At 37.5% G+C, this 21,462-nt stretch overlaps 1 protein-coding gene across 2 annotated transcripts; it reads right to left on the bottom strand.

Moving 5' to 3' along the window:
• Positions 1-494: 494 nt before the first annotated feature.
• Positions 495-20,137, bottom strand: LOC123564959 (protein toll-like). Of its 2 annotated transcripts, none has more exons than XM_045358897.2 (2): positions 19,865-20,137; positions 495-4,359 (listed from the first exon to the last, which is right to left on the bottom strand). In XM_045358897.2, the coding sequence occupies exon 2, from the start codon at positions 4,201-4,203 to the stop codon at positions 2,101-2,103; it is 2,103 nt and encodes a 700-aa protein (XP_045214832.2). In that variant the 5' UTR covers positions 4,204-4,359; positions 19,865-20,137; the 3' UTR covers positions 495-2,100. The 2 variants fall into 2 exon arrangements, with proteins under 2 accessions (XP_045214832.2, XP_045214833.2); XM_045358898.2 differs by lacking the exon at positions 19,865-20,137 and adding an exon at positions 17,928-18,193.
• Between the last annotated feature and the right edge of the window lie 1,325 nt (positions 20,138-21,462).

The following is a 21,462-nucleotide window of genomic DNA, read 5'->3' as shown; positions in this document are numbered from 1 at the left end:
AGTTATTTGAAATCATTATTATTATTATTATACCAGGTTTATTTAGCGCCCTTTTCATGATCAATTTCACGTTCAAAGGCGCTTTACATAGTTCAAATGCAGCCACACAGAGCGCATAATTCATCCTCTACTAGTACAGACACAAACGGTCTGACCAGAGGGACAGAGTGAGACAAAGCCCCTATGACAGAGAGATCAGAAATCAGATACAGGCGTGTCCGGCTAACTTAGCCTGGCTCGTTTCGAATAGACAGCCTGGTTCTTTATCGTACCCAGTGTATAGCACTGATACACGCAAGGATTGCCTGGGTTCCTGACCAGTGCACCTCTAGTTGGGTTGGAAACACTGAAAAGCGTTTCTGAAAATTCCCGAGTAGCTGCCGTGGATCGAACCCCCCGACTTCAGGATTGGAAGGCCAGTGTGCTAACCACTGAGCTATCCGTCCACCCATCATTGGCAAATCATTGGCAGTATAAACACTCAAAACTCATAATTATGGACATTGTGTACATGCATTCTATTTCATAAAACATCTACATGTATTCATAAAACATACAATATTCGAGAAAAAAGTTAACTCTTACAAAGAATGAAATATTTCTAACATCACTCCAAAATAAAGCGAACAACACCGATGTAAACATAAATAATAAACACCATTGAAGGAGGTTCAAAGTGTTCCTTTTAACTTAAGGTATTAGACCCCTAATAGTCATGTTTAAAAAATGGCATTTGCTTGGTATATTCCTAAAGCTGACCATGTTTCGCACTGTGTTGCAAATTTTGAACAACTTTTACCGTGCTGAATTTTAGTGTTTTTTTTTTGTAAATTTTGTATAATTTATGGTATTTCCTCGAGCTCAAGTAGAGACAAAATTCAATGTGATGGCCACTATCTAAAACGTTAGCAGAGAATTCATTACAGCATTAATTGTGATCAAAGAAACATCAAACTATTGTTAAACAATTATAAAACACAAAATAAAACTCTAAATACCATTTTTTCTAGGGTGCCTCAAGTAACCAGATTTAATGAGACAGAATTCTGACTCCAACATTGAAAATGTAACTCAGTATTTTTAAAGATGTCTAACACTAACCCTCCTGATTCAGAGGTAAATTCACTTTGAACAGCAAAAAACGCTTATAAAATGAAAATTTTCCACTCTTATACAATACATCCATAATAAGTCTTGAAAGAAGTAAAAACTTACTAGAAAAAAGGAAAATATGGAAAACAATTTGGCCCCAGTGGGGCTTGAACCTACGCACCCCTGAAAATTGCAGTCAAAGTAGGGTTATGGTAGGAATTGAATACTCTTCAAAAAGGAGGTACTCTTTTACGGGTCCAATACCTTAATGCAGTCATAAGACATTGATATCTAGAGGTAATAAATATAAATTGAACAAGAACATCGTGTTGTGCATAATGGCAAAGGCAAGACTACTATCTTATGAGCTTATTTAGTACTAGTTTTACAAGTAAACTTCAAATTATATAAATAAAATGTCTTGTTAACAGAAGTTACTGTAAGGACCTTTTAGATTTAGAAAATATATTCGATTAGTTACACTATATGATCATATAGGCAAATCATTGTGTAAAACTGTGACCTGTATCACAGTCCCATAAGTTGACTTGGTATATAAATGAGATACTAAAGTTGATAGCGTATCTTTTGCAAAAGTCCTTTAATGAACCACCAAACAGGCAAATGTTATTTAAACACAGAAAGATCATATCCGTTAATCAATCACTTAAACAAATTTAATGATATTGTATAATGTTTAAAATCATGCGTTTCAAATCTATCAAACTTCGGATAGTTAGCAAATTCCTTAATATAAATTCTTTGGAGAATATCAAATTCTGTTTTCCCGTGGGAGTATTTTCCCCGTGGGATGTTTGCTATCCAAACAGACCTGATACTATGGCTTTCCTAAAAATAAACAGTGAAAGTACTTTATAAAACCATTCATAGTAACAATGAGTTTCTTGTTATAAGCACTGGAAGACTAAAGTATTGTAAATGTAATTACTGACGTAAAATCTGCGAGATCTATTTACAACAATAATCATCTTTTTAATCTTTTAAAATCTATTTAATGTTTGAAATTAGCGGCGATGTTTCGTCGAGTGTAGGATCGCTTGTAATCATTATGGGAAGACTTTGCAAAAGTTTTGCCCAAAAGTGCTTGTCACTGTATTTTATGTACACATGCGTTTCCAAATATAATTTCAACTCCTCGTAAACAAGTGACTTATCTAGATCCTCTAAGATAATCAGCACCATGTTTATATTCCGATCTTTTAGGAATCTCATGTGGGCCTCTCGGAATTCCATGTTGCACCAAGCACTTCTTAGAAACTTGTTTGAGATGACGAGTAAACTCGTATGACTAGATTCTATCGCAACAAGTATGTTTTCAGATATGGTTTTACCAGGTGCAAAGTTTCTCTCACCAATGCACACTTTATATGGCGGATTGTGATGTTCAAGATTATCTACTATGTCGTCAATTATATCGTCGTCTTCACACGAATGTGGTATAAAGATATCATAACGTAAACACCGCTGTTTCCTCTTCCGGAAACAGTATCTACAGATGTCAAAATTTGATATCATAAAAACTTGGATGGTGTTTTTTTTGCAGACAGTGACTGATGCTAGTACAACAAAAACAAGCAGTGATCCAACTGTAATAGATAATATGTCAAGGAAGGTCAGACCAGTTTGACAAACAAATTTGTTGTCTGGAACTTCAACAATCGGCTTGCCTTTTCCAGGTCCAGATTCGCATATTATTTTATCTTGGTGATAAATGTGATTTTTGTTTGACAGAAGCCATTGTTTCATCCATAATGTATGGCAGTCGCAGTTGAATGGATTTCCATTAATGGTTAAAACTTGTCCTTCACTAAAATTAAACTTCTCGAATGTGTTTGGAATGTTTTCAAAATTATTATCATGCAAATATATTGATGTGTTAATTCTGCCTTCTAGTACGTTGACGATGTTTGGATCTATGTTTGCAACGGCACATTGTGAGACATCAAAAACAGATACATTGCAAAGAAATGTTCTTGCGGTGAGGCGAATCAAGTTATCTGATTTAATATTAATGTGTATCTTGCCTGCTACTGGACATGTCATAGGTAGATCGTCTGCTTGGTACTGGCCTCTGCAATCTACTGTAACGAGGCCGATGGCGATAGATTTGGTACAAGTGCAGAAATCTGGACAATCCTGATTGACTGAGCAGTTAAATTGGTCAGGTTGTACCTTGCGAAGCATCATCCCTTCCAAGCTTATAGGACTTCCACACGTTATTGAAAATACAGGATTATCTGGATCCATTGTATAGAACTTTCTAAGCGCTGAGGCTAAAGGAAAGAGTGCACAATCGCAAATAAACGGATTAAAACGTGCATCAAAGCCACAGTTCCACAAATTAAGCAGCTGTGAGGGGTGTGTAATATTAAACATTTTGAAATAATATTCTACGTCAACAGTCGTCATATTATTATGTGTAAGTACAAAGCCAATATTGGTTAAATGTGAAAAGTTTTCTATTGTAATATTGATCGAATTTGTGATTACATTTATACTGTTAAATGAGGCATTCACTATTGCGTGTGTCTCTTTTGACAATAAGAGTTTGCTAACTAAACTGCTGTCCAAAGATGTCAGGTTGTTGCTAACAAGGTTGATATAATCTAACGCCTTTAATTTGACATTAAATGTCCCATTCTCAATTACTTGTAAGTTATTGTTTGCAAATGAAAGTTTCTCTAGAGATTCTAAACAATCAAGATTTCCTGGTCGTATAACGTGAATATTATTATTATCCAAATGAAGTTGTTTCAGGTTTTTACAAATCTGCTCTGATGCATTAAAAGAAACTGTTGTTATTTCATTGTGTGATAAGTCTAAATTTATAAGCCTGTTTAGTATATTTAAATATTCTGGAATAGTCTGTAATCTACTGTTACTAAATACCAATGTATCTGCATAATGATAAGTTTTTAAACACTTTAGAACATTTTCTTCGATGAAACCATTGTTTATGACTAGTTTCGAAGAGCTGTTGCTGAAATCACATGTAAAGTTGTTTTTGTAAAGGTTTTTTGAATACCCGGACGTAGTACTCAGATAAAGAAACAATAGTAGAAAGAACGGTGTTTCGAGGTACTTGATCATTCTGTGAAGTTGTAATCATCAAAATGCACACTGATGCTTCATAATATCATATTCTTTCCCTGTTTGTTCGCAGAGTGGTAACCATTTCGTCGAAATGAACATCTTTTTAAACATCCTAATCTGTCCCACTCGTAAATCGATGGAAAGTACAACCCGCTGAAAAAAAAGACAAATAAACTTTCTTTCAAAATTAGATAAAACAAGTTATACTTGAAGGAGCATTTTTGTTTGTGCAGAAATGCTGTCGACAGATTAACTCGAATGTTATGAATTCGGAACAAACGTACTGAGGTAGCATCCACGTCTTCAAAATGCCACTAGTACTGCTTTTCTGAATGCAATTTTAAAAGATTTGAAAGCTTTCATCAGATTCGAATTAAAATTAAATATTTAGCATAAACTAAATACATCTGTTTCATTAATCGAAACATAAAGTCCCTAAATAAAATTTACATTACTCGAAAAATCAGGCAATTTTCATTCGCACTTGTTGGCTGAGTTTAAGGTTTAGCAGCATATCACAAAACAACAGTTTTTTTAGTAAATGAACAGCATCTTGACACACAACTTATCTGTCCAATACATGTTTTACTGTTCTGTCCCACAGAGTTGGATACTAAAATTATTCAAAATGAGTTGTCCCCCTGTAAATAAGAATGCCATTTGTAAAGGAATAAATGTAAACAATTGTCAAAAACGATGTTTTACCTACTTATGTGAAGTTTAAACACTCGCACGATGTTGCAAATGCATCAAAACGAAGACATGTAACAGCTTTTTAAAAATGGTGAGTTTTTAAAGGCGCTGAACTGTCCAGAAGTGTGGCCCCTTCATGCAGTCCCTTTCCAGAATTCAATACATATATGCGTAAATTGACAATTGTTTTGTAAAATAATATAAATATTTTATATGCTGTTAAATTTTCATGTAAAACAATGCTTTCTTTCTATGACATGATGACGTTCGAACTTTTTTCTCCGAAACATGGACCTACACCTTAATGTTTAACTAGCACAGCTATAAGTTATATGGTGATTTTCCAGCTTTGACGGTGGAGGAAGATTTATTTGTTTAACGTAATGCTCATAATAACTTTGGTCGCAAAGGCAGAATCAGTCGTGTCCAGCATGATAAAGGGTTAATAATTAACACTAAATGTAGAAGCTAGGAATGTATTATAAACATGTCAAGCGTAATATAATATGTTTCGCAAGCTGCATTTTGAAAATGGATATCACATAGACACATTTGAGGACAGAAAAGAAGAGGAGCAAAATACAAGCCTAAGTTTTTGCATAAGAAAAGGTATGTATGCCAGTCTATGTTTGCGTGCTTGTATGCGTGCGCGCGTGGCGTGCGTGTGTGTGCCAGGAGCAATAAAAGTTTCATAACAATATAAAATCAACCATCGAAAAGTCGTGTAAATTAGTTCTTACTAATTACCAGTTATTTTATAAAATCTGCCTTCCCAACCTAACATATTTTTGTTTAATAGATGAGCTTAGCATCCATGGAATACCGAGTTAAGTTGTTTTTGTTGGGTTTAACGTCATACCGTTTTGCAAACACCTTCACATTTTGTTGCTCTGTATATGAATACCGGGTTCAGAAAGAAGTTCAAATATGGCAAGAATAGTTTAATAAATATTCCGTGAAAAGGTATGATTTCTAGGGTGTTAAAGAACAGTTTCTTTGATTTCACAGATTGTTTTAGTTTTAATACGAAGTACACCAAGTTTCAAAATTGTTATGACTACGTATTTTTCATGTAAATCAGGTATAAAATCATGAAAAGGACGTGTTAAAAACATTGAAGTCATGCATTGAGCTATACTTGGCTTAAGGTTTATAAAGTATAAGATTCAATAGGAGATAAAGTTTTATTACACCTGCCGTTGCACAATGCATTTGTTATCAATACAATTTGGTTTACTGACGAAGATTTAGACTTGTTGTTTATAATAATTGGATTTTTACTTTGTAAGAATCATGTAGAATATCCAAATAATGCAACTGTTATGTGTTACTTGAAAATTATTGTGCTAAAAGACTCTAAAACGTATCTTTTTGTTTAGCATTTTTTGTGGGAAAATTCAGACAAAGAAGGTTTGATAAACATATTTCATATAAAGTGAAATATAAGGCTAATCTGTATAACGGTATATAGTGTATTTGTCTTTGTACAGTTACTAGAAACCCTAAATTTGAGAGGTTAAAGCGACTAACCAACACATTGTGAATTGTAATTTATAAACTAATTTATCACAGAAAGGCAAAATGCCGCCACTGTTTCATATATTTACATGAAACATAATGGTTGACCAGTTTATAGTTTCCAGAATTACGGGAACATTCGAATTTTTGCAGTTTTTCTCATATGCTTTTATAAACCGTTACAACGCTTTATTTTGTAAACATTGATAAGTATAGAACGAGACGCAGTCGTATCTTTAGACGCTATCATCACGTGGGCAGCAAATCAAAAGTGCGCATTTAGATTGATTGGTCAATTTATATACTTGTCTATCGATTAGGGAAGGCAGCATGCTTTACTTTGCCTTATTTAGGTAAGAACCAGATACCTTTAAAAACTGCTTCACGCAAAAAGAGTATGACTACCTTAAAAACTTTGAGGTAAACAACGGAATTTCTATGGTCTACCAAAAGTTCATAAAAGTCAGCAGATAAATAATTCAGACTAAAGAAGGTTTGATAAACATATTTCATATAAAGTGAAATATTAGGCTCATCTGTATAACGGTATATAGTGTATTTGTCTTTGTACAGTTACTAGAAACCCTAAATTTGAGAGGTTAAAGCGACTAACCCACACATTGTGAATTGTAATTTTTAAACTAATTTATCACAGAAAGGCAAAATGCCGCCACTGTTTCATATATTTACATGAAACATAATGGTTGACCAGTTTATAGTTTCCAGAATTACGGGAACAATCAAATTATTGCAGTTTTTCTCATATGCTTTTATAAACCGTTACAACGCTTTATTTTGTAAACATTGATAAGTATAGAACGAGACGCAGCAGTATCTTTAGACGCTATCATCACGTGGGCAGCAAATCAAAAGTGCGCATGTAGATTGATTGGTCAATTTATATACTCGTCTATCGATTAGGGAAGGCAGCATGCTTTACTTTGCCTTATTTAGGTAAGAACCAGATAACTTTAAAAACAGCTTCACGCAAAAAGAGTATGACTACCTTAAATACTTTGAGGTAAACAACGGAATTTCTATGGTCTACCAAAAGTTCATAAAAGTCAGCAGATAAATAACGCTTGCTCTATGCAAAATTCAGAGGTGGTGACAATTACGAATGTCAAAGATTCGAAAATACGCACAATAGTTGCGGGACCAAGCTGCCAAACTAACAGATTAAGTAATATGTTAGACATTCTACTACGTCCATTGACGAAATACGTACAAAGCAATGTTAGAGACAGTACAGATTTGCTTAACACACTACCACAAAAAGCTAATCAGCAATTTATTTTAACAACATTTGATGTTGAATCACTGTATTCAAATATTTCCCACACTCTAGGAATAAAAACAGTGGAAAGTTGGATAAATAAATACCCTAAAACAATTCCGTCAAGATTTACAAAATCATTTATACTTTCTGCAACATAATTTATTTTGAAAAACAACACATTCCATTTTAATGAGAAATTTTATAGGCAAATTAAAGGCATTGCCATGGGCACGAAATTTGCACCGGTTTATGTCACATTAGATACTGGTTATTTAGAAGAACTATATTATACAAGGAAGTAGAAGAAAACTATGGAACTGAGTTCAAAGAGTATTTTATACATAACTGGAAAAGGTATTAAGATGACATTTTTATATTATGGCAAAATCGAGAGAGGATTCAAACACCCTCAACATAATACAAAATAAACTCCATGAAGATTTAAAGTTCACCATGCAAATCAGTACAGATGAACTGCCTTTCCTAGATATTTCAGTCAAGCTAAAAGGAACGGAAATTGAAACAGATATATATTATAAACTAACAGAGAGTAAACAGTATTTATTGTTCAATTCGTATCATGCTAAACATACAAAGGAGATTATTCCATTTTCTCTCGCAAGGCGCTTATGTACAATTATTTCAAGGAAAGACTCTCTACATTTACGATTAATGGAATTGAAAGAATTCCTGGCATCTTAGATATCCTCTAAAATGAATTGAAAATGGAATACAGAGAGCATTATCAATTAATCAAGAAGAATTGAGAAAGACCAACGAAAAACAAGATGAAAATATAATACCTTATGTATCAACACATAATCCAAATTATTTTTTTTTGAATTTTTTAACATAATAAAAGAAAATCTACCAATATTATATAACGATACTACAATGAAAGAAATTATTTCACAAAATAAAATCATTAAAAGCAAGAGACAACCAGCCAACTTGAAGAAACTATTAACAAGAGCATCATTTACAGAATCGGCAAGGAAACCAGAAATACAGCAATGTGGAAAGAAAAATTGTGAACTGTGTAAATTTCTGGTAGAAGGGAATAAGTACCACTTCAGAAATGGCCGACAATTCAATATTAAATTTTCCGGTACATGTGAAATACAAAATGTCATATATGCAATGAAATGTTCCGGATGTTCAAAAGACTATATTGGAGAAACGTCTAATTTACGAAATCGAGTAAATCTTCATAATCAACATATAAGATATCCGGAAAACGCTCTTCTACCAATCTGTCGCCACATTGCAGACTGCTCAAAAGATTTACTTCAAAAACTTAAAATAATGCCAATTTATAAATTACAAGAAACAGACAGATTTAAAAGAAGGAGAAAAGAAACTTTATTAATTAATACTTTTTGTCCAGAACTAAATGCAAAATAACACATTAATAATTACATAGTGGCGTCCCTTGAAAAACTCCGAAGAGTAACGTCCCTTATTACAATAAAACGACGTCGTTACCAAGCGACGTTACTAACGTCAACAGTACAGTATTACTCCTGAAGATCCCGTAAACGGGTGAAACCGGTTGAGTTACATTATTTTATACAACTTAATTGGATTATAATCATTAAATATGTAAAAAAATTAAAGGCATCTTGATTCATCTTTTTTCCGCTTTATATATATATTAAATTCCGGAAAGGGACTTTATGAAGAGACCAAACTTCTGGACAGTTTAACGCCTTTAAACTCCCATCGTTTTTTTAAGAACAAATACTGTAACATGTCTTTGTTTTGATGCCATTGCAATAATGTCCCAGTGCTCAAACCTCATATAACTAGGTTAAGCATCGATTTGAACAATTTTTTACTTTTATTTCTTTACAAATAGCATTTTTTATAAAGGGGGACAACTTTCAAGAATATTTTAAGTATCAAATGGTACAGGACAGTAAGGTAAAACATGTATAAGACATGTAGTGCCTGTGTACGGTCTGGTCCGGTCTACGTGAGGATAGCCCAACCGGAAGCCGAAAGGGGTGATTTCCTGTTGAGCGTTCCGGACAGTTAGACGTCGTCCTGTACAACAGAAACAGTAATCTGTCTGTAGACACGAATCTACAACTGCATCAACCTTCTAAAGTTATTGGTAAGTTGTATTGGGCTACATTGAACATTCACCAATTGCAATATTGGTGGCAGCGGTGATTTAAAGCCCATATTTCGCCGACCAATAAATCGCTACACAACAGATTTTGATTTTTAGCCTTGGCCATTTTGCCAGTCTAAAAACGGTTGTAAGTTGAGTGGGATAAGAGACCAGGTAAGGCGTAATTGTATTTAGACGATTACGTTCTTGGTCTAAGGCATTTAAATTTTATTTAGGTGTCTTTAGTCGAATAATTGAAAAAAAAATATTCGAATCTCGCGGATAGCTGTCTGCGCATGCGCCATAAGCATTTGCAGTTTCCTTTGGTGAACTTTTTAGGATTCTTAAAAGGTATATTTTTTGAATTATTGTTGAATGGAAATAATAAAAAATATTTCTACATTGTTGTTGTTATTCTTTTGATTTGTATCGAATGTCACAACAAGGGAGTCCGGAAGTCTGTGTGGGTGCTGACTATAGTATGTCAAGGAAGTCTGTAAGTTCCTTGCCTAAGCATCTGACCTTTGACGGTGAGGGCAGCTGGGAAGCTTTCGATTTAAAGATTACCAGATATGCCGAAGCTTGCGGATGGTCAGATGTCGAAAGGTTTGATGGCTTGTGCTGGTGCTGGACTATTATGTATTAATACATGATAGTGGTGACGTGAACTCATACAGGAGTTTACGTAGTAAACTGGAGGCGCGTTTTGGTGAACTGGAGCAGCCGGCAGAAGCTCAAACACAATTGCAACAGGCTTGCCAGAGAGATGGTGAGTCGTTGGATGACTATGCAGACCGGCTTTTGACTCTTGCGGCAAAAGCATTTAAGAGTCTGCCAGATTCGTTTGTGACCAGTCAGGTCAAAAGTCGTTTCTGTCAGAGCTTGTTGGATAAGGATGCTGGACAAAATACATTAATGCTTAGTCCTTTGAGTATCTAACAGGCTAAGCAAATGGTACGAAAGTACCAACAGGGACATTCGGCCATATATGACAAACCAAAGCGCGAACTCAAGCGGCGTGAACCAGAACGCGTATACGCTGTGGGTGAAAGGTCCGGAAGTTCTGGAGGAGCACCGGATAATAGTACCGTCATGGAGGCAATTGCAGCTTAAATTTGAAAAAGCCATTGCGGTAAAGCACAACCGAGACAGGACAAACCCTAAAGGTAAGAAAGGGCCTCTCCGGTGTTATGGGTGCGGCAAGGAAGGGCATTTCCGCAGGGATTGTCTAACTTCAAGGACCGATCAACAGAGTCGGTTAAACTACAAAGGGTCGGACAAGGCAGAGGCACCCCGATCCTAAATAAAATTCCGGTTCCGTGGGTATTCAAGTGGGGGATCAACCAGTTACAGCAATTGTGGACACTGCTGCCCAGGTCACAATTATATCAGACAAGGTCTATAACTCTTTGCGGCATAAGCCCCCAAAGGTCAAAGAGGTCAAGCTTATTACTGCTGGGAGGGAGTTATGGATAACCGGCTACACTGTCGGTCCCGTCCGGTTGAAATTTGGACCGAAATGGTATACTGAGAATATATATGTCGCCCCTATAGAACAACAAATGTTGTTAGGTTTTGACATTCTCTGTGATAAAGGCCGATCGATTTTAGACATGGGTAGGGGTATAATAATCTTTGACGGCATGCACATAACTCTTGATGTTGATAGTATAAATGGTTTTCCATCAGTGTCCAGAGTTACTGTGGCTAAACGCAGGGTTATTCCGCCTCATTCTGTGGCCCATGTGAAATGTAAGATGAACACAGAACTAACTGATTATGTCATTGAACCATTGGACCAGTCTAAGGTATGGAATCCTAGGGTGGTCAAGGAAGGGTTCACTGATCCAGTTGTTTGTGATATTAACCCCCACTGATAGGTATAAGTTAATTTCTAAGGGATCTGAGATAGGAAGAGCATATCCAGTGTCCGAAATCATTGAAGTGGGGGAGGAGGATGAGGAGTATAATATAAATCAAATTTCTGATCTGGGGTGGCAAGGGGACACTGTTCCTAGACCGGAGAGTGATAGTGCTCTCCCGCCCCACCTTCAGCAAGTGTACTCCGAATCCTGTGAACATTTGAATGAGGAGCAACAGCGGCAATTGGCTCAGTTGCTTATTGAGTACCAAGATGTGTTTGCTCAAGATGAGTGTGATCTTGGTAATTTTACTGCAATGGAATATGTTATTGACACGGGTAATGCCGAACCAGGTAAGCAACGCATGAGGCGCACGCCAGTGTGTTTTGCTGGGGAGGAAGAGGCCCATCTCAATAAAATGTTAAAGGCAGGGGTCATCCAGGTGTCAATATCTGACTGGGCTTCCGTCCCAGTACTTATCCGGAAACGGAACGGTTCAGTTCGTTGGTGTATTGACTATAGGGCGTTGAATGAAAAATCGAAGAAAGGTATTTTTCCATTGCCCTTAGTGGATGATTGTCTTGACACTCTGTCAGGGAGTGTATGGTTTTCGAAGCTTGATGCTAACTCTGCCTACTGGCAGGTTCCCATCAGGGAGGAAGACCGGAAAAAGACTGCTTTCATAACCAAGTATAGTCCTTTTGAGCATGTGCGAATGGGGTTCGGTCTTTGTAGAGCACCAGCCACGTATGCCCGAATTATGAATTTAGTCCTCAGAGGCCTAACGTGGAAAGCATCCTTTCTGGACGATACCGTAGTGATAGGTAAGAGTTTCAGAGACCATATGGTTAATCTGAGAGATGCCTTGCAGAGGTTTCGCATATACGGATTGAAATTGAAGCCTAAGAAATGTATCTTTTTTTCAGAAAGATATAGAATTCTTGGGGAGGAATGTCAGTGGCAAAAGCTTAGCTTTGTCTAAGATTGACATTGAAGTGGCCCAGCAATGGCCGGTCCCGACATGTGCAAAGCATGTGGAGCGGTTCATAGGCTTAGCTAACTACAAGAGAGGCTCTGTTAAGAACTTTTCAAAGTTAGCTGAACCTGATGCTGTGACAGGCAAACGTCAGTTTGTGCGGCGGGAGGAGCAGGCTAAAGCTTTTGAAGCTTTAAAAGAGGCTCTGACGCAGCTGCCTGTGTTAGCCTTGCCGGCCGAAACGGATCAATTCATTCTGGACATGGATGCTTCTAATAATTCTTTTGGAGCAGAATTACTTCAGGTCCAGGGCAGCAAGGAAAAGGTCATTGCATTCTTTCGAAAGAGCAGAAGAATTACTGTATCACTAGAAAAGAGCTGCTTGCTGTAGTTAGATTTAGCAGGCAGTTCAGACATTATTTACTTGGTAGACCGTTTATTGTACGGACTGATCACTCGAGTTTAAGGTGGTTGATGGGGTTCCGAGAGCCTCAAGTTCAACTGGCGAGATGGCTAGAGGAGCTATCTCAGTATAATATGGTGCTGCAGCAAAGGGCAGGTCGTGAACATGGTAATACTTACGCTTTGTCTAGAATGCCGGCTGAGGAGGGGCATTGCGAGGAGTTCCATGCTGGGACAGACCTGAGCAGTTACCTTGTGGCGGGTGTAAGTAATGTAAGAAGGCCCATGAAAGTTGTGAAACCTTTTACGAAGAAGTAGACGACGCAGTGCAGTTTGTAAATAAGGGTACCCCAGACAATACCTCCGTAGATGGCCACCACGGAGCATCTGGAAAGCCTGGGACCAACAAGGGCATGGGTACGACTGTCTACGGGTATCAAGACGTAACCACCACTAATACTGAAGGTAAGAGTGGCACGCCAGCCCTTGCAATGGTAGTCTCAGATGCAGGATGCATTTCTGAGAAAGGTAGCCTAACAGATGATTATCTGGTATGGATGTAGACCACTCTTGGGGAGTTAGCCCCATTGTGGTAGATATGTTCAGCGATGCTGTAGAACTCATTCAATGGGAGGTGTCTGAAAACAGCCTAGGAACTGAAGTTACCAGCATAAACATGGTAACCACAAGGATGGGTGCCAAAAATCAGGCTGAAGCTGTAAAGGGTCTCGGTAATACAGTCAGTTCTGGACAGTCTGGTTCAGTGCCTATTGTAGGGCAACCAAGTTCACAGTCTAAGGTCAGATCCCCCGGAAAGGACAAACCAAAAAGACTTGCCGTGCCTACGGGTGCGACAGGTTCCTCTGACTCTACACAAGGTCTGGGGTCTAGCCCACAGGATTTTATCTCGGTACCAGATAAAGGAGCCCTGAGGGATAAAACTAGGCTGTGTAGTTGGGGGTTCTCTGTGGCAGAATTGAGAGATGCTCAGAAACATGATGAGGAATTGCTGTTTTGAATTGGTTACAAAATAGGACAGATCTGGCACCGTCCGATCTGTTTCGTGCCAGTCCAGCGGCTAAGTCAAATTGGTTAAATAAAGAGCAATTTCTTCTGTTAGATGGTCCATGAACAGGCTCAATCAAACCGAGCCTGGAACAGTTTCGTTTTTGTCGTGTTGAACGACCTGTGAAGTTTCCACTTGTTCTATTTTATACCAGAATGACTCGGGACAAGATGTCATTCGTCTTGTTATGCCAGAAAGCCTGAAGGAGGAAGCTATAGCACTCAGTCATAGACTTCCATCTTCGGGGCATCAGGGTGTGAAACGCACTAAGGAGACGGTTAAGGAGAAGTTTGTCTGGTATGGTTTAGGCAGGGACGTTCGACAGCATGTGTCGCAATGTGAGACATGTAACCAAAATAAGAAAGCCGATCGGCAAGGCAAGTGCCGATTGACTGAGTACCAGGCAGCTTCACCCATTGAGAGAGTACATATTGATTTCCTAGGTCGACTACCTAAAACGCCTAGGGGCAATGAATATGTGCTTATGATGGTGGATCAGTTCACCAAACAGGTGGAATCTATACCACTCCCTAGTCTGTCCGCTGAAGTTACTGCGCGGGCAGCTGTGGACGGTTTCTTTACAAGGTTTGGAGTGCCCTTTAAGATATTTTCAGATCAGGGCAGGAACTTTGAACCGAAAATGTTTACGGAGGTCTGTAAGGTTCTTGAAATACACAAGGCACGGACTACTCCATATAGGCCTTCTGACATGGCAGGGTAGATTTATGATCCAGTGTGATTTCTGTAAGGAGTGGTTCCATGGGTCCTGTGTAAACATAACCGCTTCTGATGCACTAGACATAAAACAATACAAGTGTCTAGACTGTCACAGAAGAGTTAGGACTCAAAACTGACCAAACATTTTTGGGTGTGTTTTCAGGATATGGCTGAAAAGAATTATTGTGATGGTCTGGGAAGGGTGATGGAGGTGCTAAAGATGGGCAGGTTGACACATCCGAAAGAATTAGCAGCAGCAGAAGTCACCTCAAGTAGTCAACCGAACAGGTTTGAAATCCTGCTGGACTAGGTCCGTGAAGCCAAAGACTGGCGTATGTACGGCTGGTTAAGGGATCAGGCCAGGGAGTTAGACGTTCTACAGTGTCACTCCCGTGAGTGGATTTCCCAGAATGTCAGCCGTTTTGGGCCCATTCAGAAATCCAAGTGACAGGATGCCCCACGTGGACAGAGTAGGGACATCCGTCCTGGGACAGATCCGGCTATTGAACGGACTGGTGAGAACCTCGAGTTGGTTCCTCTGGCAGAGCAACAGTTGCTTGTTGTGGGAGGGGCCGACAGCGAGGCAGAATCTGTTTCCTCTGGAACTCCCGAGAAGCTGTTGGGAGGTAGTAGCCCGATACACCCCTCAGGCAGTCGGAAACCGGTTAGTCCGGTGAAGCCTCGTCCGCGTGAGCGAGACGAGAGTAAGACCCAGCACAGAGCTTCTGGAACAGGGCAGGTTTCGCAAGGCCCTGTGGGTTCTAGAATGCTTAGTCCGACAGAGAAGACACCAAGACCTTCTGTTTGGCAAGGCCAGTCTCAGTGAGTAATTACTGGTCCGGGGAAAGGATCCCATGGTAAAGGTCGTTCTGTTCAGCGTTCGCTGAGTAGGGACACCCTGACAAAGAAGCCCAGTTTGTCTTTGAGGAACCGGGGCATGGCCCTAGGTGCCCAGTTGGAGGTTGTGGGGCCGGTGTTAGTCGCAAACATGCGCTTCTCTGTCACACGCCCGGTGTGTTCAATCTGGTTCTTTCGGTAGAAGATATATCTCAACGTAGATTAAGCGCCCTGAAGCTGTGCTGCAGGTGGCTTTTAGGAGCACATCGGGAGCTCAGACATTTGTTTGTCTATCTTGAATCGCTGAGCCCACTATCCTCTGTGTAGCAACCAGATGCCTCCGCAGGCAATGGTTAATTTAGGTGTGGCTTTGAGGGTGTCAGTTCCCAGGGACGTGAAATTAAGACCGGAGGGTAATGATGTCACGGCCTTGGTGCACTGGCGCTTTCTATTGTCAATGGTGTCGATGCTGGAGCGACACCACGTTGAGAAACTCGGACACTTGTTTCAGCTGTCTGAGGATGATAAACAGAACCTCCCTAGATTGCCCGAGGCTTTTGACAGTCACTGTCACCTTGACAGGACTATGAAGGAGTAGGGGATGACCAACCCATCTCTGAACCCACTAGAGTCTGATGAGGTTCACCTCATGGGAGTGGTTTATTTTTTTTGTGACCCAGAGACGTACCCTATACAGGAGGGTATTAAAGCATGGTCCGATCAGGTTGTCGTACCGGTCGTGGGACCCCAGGAAGGCGCTTACCGAAAAAGCATGCAGTAAGCTGGCGGAAGTTCTCGAATTTCCGGAAGTAGTAGGATTGGGGGAGCTCGGTATTGATCGAACTAAACCGGCTGAAAAATGGGCTGAACTGCTCCGGAAGGTCGAGCAGGTCTTGACTTTGCTGCAACCGGAGCATGTGCTTGTAATTCATTGCAGAAGTTTGAAAAACCTTTCCGATGAGTTAACTATGCTCTATTTGTTACAGAGTCATCCCTAGGTCAGGAGGGAGCAGCTGATTCATATTCACTGCTTGGTTAGAGGTGTTCCCTAACACTTATGTGGGGTTCACATTTATCGTCTGTAAGTCCAATGACTGATCTGACATGCTCCGGAAACTAGAGTCTTCCCGGTTGCTTCTTGAGACGGATGCTCCTTATTACAATAGACAGGTAGTTTGTTGGTAAAAATGTTGTTTTTTTACAAAACATTTCTGTGATTTGGTGATATACAGCTAAACCTTAATCAGCTTTTAACATAGTGAGCAATACTCCCAGGTTATGTATATTTTCCCACATTATATTTCCCGCCTTCGGTCTAACTCGTGCCGTCCATAATCCCTACAACGAAATTCCTTATTGGTTTTAGGACTTTTTATAAAAGTAATATAATATCCGTTATAATTTATTTACAAAAAATAAAATAAAAAAAAAACAACACACAATTATTTTAGTTATATTCAAACTAATTACGGCATAAACATTGTGCCGTCGAATCGTTGAGCTTTTCGTGTAGCGCTACGCGGAAGTAATGGGTAAAAATTTGTTTCAATCCATTAAAGATATGAAGTGAAAATAATATTTCTTTTGCTTTACGTGTAAACTTAGCAATATTTCAATGATATTAAATACCCTTTACATTTTACAGCGACCGTTGCCTAGGTGTGCAAACAAAAAACATTAGCATGATCAACTTTGCACACTTCGAAGAAAATCATCCCTAGAATGTATAAATAAAATATGTGTTTATTCATTCATTAAACTACCTTTTTCTGATTTTATTTTTTCTATCTTTGCACATTTATCAGTTTGCAAGTTTAATTTCAGTTAGCATGTAGATGTAGCACTGATAACATTTACACCACAGCATAACAATTGTTGTATCATCAAACTGCACATTTAAAATAAAATATGTTTAAAACAAACTGCACATGAACAATGTCGTTTTGTTAAGTCATATTCAGTTTTTTTATTAAACATATTTTATCGCATAAAGAACATGTATCTATATAATTACATTATATGTATACATAAACATATGTTATATGTATTTCATATCATTCTTTAATGTTTAAATGAAATTAGCATAGCTCCACACGAAAAGGTTTATAATTAAGTGATTTTTGCAACAGGGTCGAGCCATAAGTTCTTTATTGAAAAGCTAACTATTACAATTTACACATAATTATTCTTAAGAATTAAATATTATGACATGTATTACAAACAATATTGAATTAAAAAAAGATAAAATTAGTTACCTGAATGTCGTATATGATGCTGATACTGCTATCTGTTAGTTCTAGAAATTTTAACGAATCTGTTTACTTAGGAGCTAGGCCAAGGGCCATGGATATCCGTTTTTTTTTCAGTGTGGATAAACTGAGTTTTATTATTAATTTAAGATTAAATTCCAGGGTTAAAGGAATTTTTAAAACTAATAATTTACTGCTCAGCTAAATAAAAAAATTTCGTGTTTAGACAAATTTATGCACCGCGAAGTAATTAATGAATTGCTTTCAGTAGAAAAAATCAGATCCGAATAATAGCAAAGCGTCATTTTAAGGATGAAAAAGTCTGGTTTCATGAAATAGTTTGATTGTTTGTTCTGTATATTTGATACACAGGAAGATTTTTGATGGGATAACAACATTCGCATTTTGGATTATTCATTATATTGTTTATGTAGAAACTTAAAATGTTATGGTAAGATTATTTGATATGACGATGAATACACATGTTTCGTAACCTTGCGTGTCCTTATGGCTGTTGTTACATAGTTACAATGTATCATTCTGTCCCAAAAGGTAACTGATTGTCTTTGATGTAAGGACAGGAACTTTATTTTGTAAAATCTAAGTATAATACATGTATTTATAGCTTTATAAACTGCAATGAAAAGGTTTTTTGAATGTTTCGTCTTTCTTCTAGGTTGCTAATTTTGTTTCCTGAACAAGACCTGCGGCTAAACTCGATGTTTTCTAATGATTTTCAGTTTTGTTGTGAAATATATGCGATAGATGCATATTCTAATATAGGTTATAAATTTGATTTAGAGTATATCTTTTTAGTTTGAATTCAAATGCTTCCACTGAACTTAAATATTTCGGGTATTGTGATGACAAAGAGAAATTCTATAATATCGATATTTATTATATACCTATATAAATTCTGTAAAAAATCGGCTTGCATTTCACAAGTAAATATGAACAGGCAGAAACAAATACCGTATTGTACCTTTTTTATTGAATGTTACCGGACTACTTTCATTAAATTAAAATGTGCATGACTTGACACAGTCCTATAAATAGCGCACATTAAAACTTTTCCATTTTAACATCAATAAACATTGAAGATTTCGTTCAATAACAAAATACCAAACTAAAAGGTAGAGGTATATAATAAAAGAGTCATTATAAGTGTACCTAGATCTGGGATTTTGTATTCGGCTCTCGTAGCCTCGTGAGATCCGACCTGGCAAAAATCTACTCCAGCATCCAAGATCGAGCTACAATGTACTATTATAATAACCCTATTATATTCACCTGATATCTAAATAATGCTGCTGTTCCTTAGTAATCTACGTCCGTTGTATACCAAAGGCAGCCTACCTTGGGATTTTTCGAAATGGGTCCAGAGAATGAAATAATAGAAAGTACTTTGAGGGTATAAAATAAAAAAAATGCAAGATTCGATCGTACATTTTCAGTGAACACCCCTTCGAATAATAAATGGTACTGCCCAAATTGAATGATGGACCAGTCCATTTTAGAAATTTAGAGACTTATGGCTAAATTTCATAATAGGTAATAAGAGAGTGCAATAAAAGCAAAGGACTGCATCTTGAAAACATTCTGTAAAAACAATTCTTGTAATGGACAAAAATGAAAAATCTCACTGCAATTCGCTGTTTAAAAAAGAAACAAAAATGGCTACCCTCTTTCTCCACGCATCTACAGTATTAACCATAAAGAAATAGCGCAGAAAATGTCTTGAGATCAGTCAACAGAAGTGTAGACAGCTGACAATTGAATAAATGTGTAGCCCCAGAAAATAGATCCAAATTTAAACAGAACATACAGAAATGTAAGAAGAAAACCATACATGAAGTTATGTCCATTATAACGAAAAAAATTCATAACTATTAAAATATGATTGGAGATAAGATGTTTCCACTTTAAAGTAAAAAAGGACTTACTTTTAAGCGAGATCCTTTTCACAAGTTGAACTGTAACTGAAAGTTTTATAAACTTCCTGATTTAGTTTTCACGTGACTATGCGGGTTAAATCACAGCGGCTTAACATATTTACAAATCAATCATCTGTGCCAAATGACATGTGTTCATCATTTTGATCTATACAACTGTAAATCTTTAAAAGAATAATAGGGTAATACATTAATATTAAAGATACAATGTAATCTATCCAGAACTGAAACCAGAAAGTCCGATTCTTCACCCATTGAGCTAATGGCCTATAAATAGATATTGATCCAGCAAGTGATATATAAATACGAATGAAACTTACAGATCATGAAATGATACGCACGAAAATGCTATGTTCACCTGTCTCATTAGCATAACTATTCTTTCAGATTTCTCGTTTAAACGCTTACCTTTAGTCAAGCCCGACTGCCTGTCTCAATAGGGAAAGCGTAGATCTACTGATCGAGGGATTGTGCGTTTAATCCCCAGGCGAGGCGCATGTTCTTCGTGACGATTTCAAAGAAAACATCATGTCTGAATTAATTTCCTCCTCTACCTCTGATTCATGTTGAGAAGTTGGAATTTATTTGCGCATAATATGTTAGTACTAGTACAGAATCAAGGACATCGTGTAAGGTTAACTGCCGCGGTAGTTGAAATATTTTCAAAGCTAAAGCTATAACATACACGAAGTTTGACATATGGACGGTCTGATAGACAAAGGCAAATCTTTGCCTGCAAACAGCGGGTATAGTAAGCTCGGCATTTCCCTGAAATACGCGAGTTCCGATGAGTATTTGAACGCATGTAAGCAGTGGTCTATTGTTTTAGATGTTGGTCTCTTAGCCCAGAGGCCGCTGGTTCCATACCCACCAGGATAACGATCGCACTTTCTAAGATGACACCATCCCTGTTTTTCGTGTTAGTTTAACGTCTATATGTACTCTGTTCTCGAGTTTAATCTATAACTATAGGAGTTTTAGATTGTTTTTTTTTTCAAACAATTTGAGTTATCATTAAGAATAAGCTTAAAATATCGACTCATGAAATGCATGTCTATTTACGTTAACTGGTTCCGGTAGATAAGGGTGTTTTATACTATTGGCCAACGCCAACAAAGTTATCTCCACAGGTGATGTAAAAAAGCTACCAGCTGACATACTGTTGAAATAGAAAATTCGGGGATAATTTGCAAAGCTATTAACCTGTTTTTATGTCTTTAAGCTATCAAAATTATTTTCAAAGTGTTGCATGCATTTATATTAAGACAAATGATCTTTGTTTTAAAGAAAAGTTCGAAATTTATTTAGTTTTTTAGTTTTCAAAACACATTTATTGAAACAGCATATCGTCGTAGTCGTGCAAAAGGGAGCTATTTATTATTTATAGGTACGTTAGAGTTGCATTCCTTTTTGTTTTGTTAATTCTATACTTCCAAGGGCTTGATAAAAGCAGACAATCACTTAGTCCTTAACTAGCAACATGAGCACCTTTCCGTGGAAAAATGAAAATTGATTAGTCTGTCTAAATGCTCGAACATATAGAGCCTACTTTAGATATCTATTACAAATTAGATTTTGTCTTTAATTAC

This window comes from Mercenaria mercenaria, chromosome 2 (genome assembly GCF_021730395.1).
Source record: "Mercenaria mercenaria strain notata chromosome 2, MADL_Memer_1, whole genome shotgun sequence".
Lineage (NCBI taxonomy): Eukaryota > Metazoa > Mollusca > Bivalvia > Venerida > Veneridae > Mercenaria > Mercenaria mercenaria.
The sequence above is the reverse complement of the archived record's forward strand: the minus strand, read 5'-3'. Positions and strand labels throughout refer to the sequence as shown.

Excerpts from the sequence above, each read along its gene's own strand:
- LOC123564959 (XM_045358897.2), bottom strand. The coding sequence starts at position 4,203 with ATGATCAAGTACCTCGAAACACCGTTCTTTCTACTATTGTTTCTTTAT.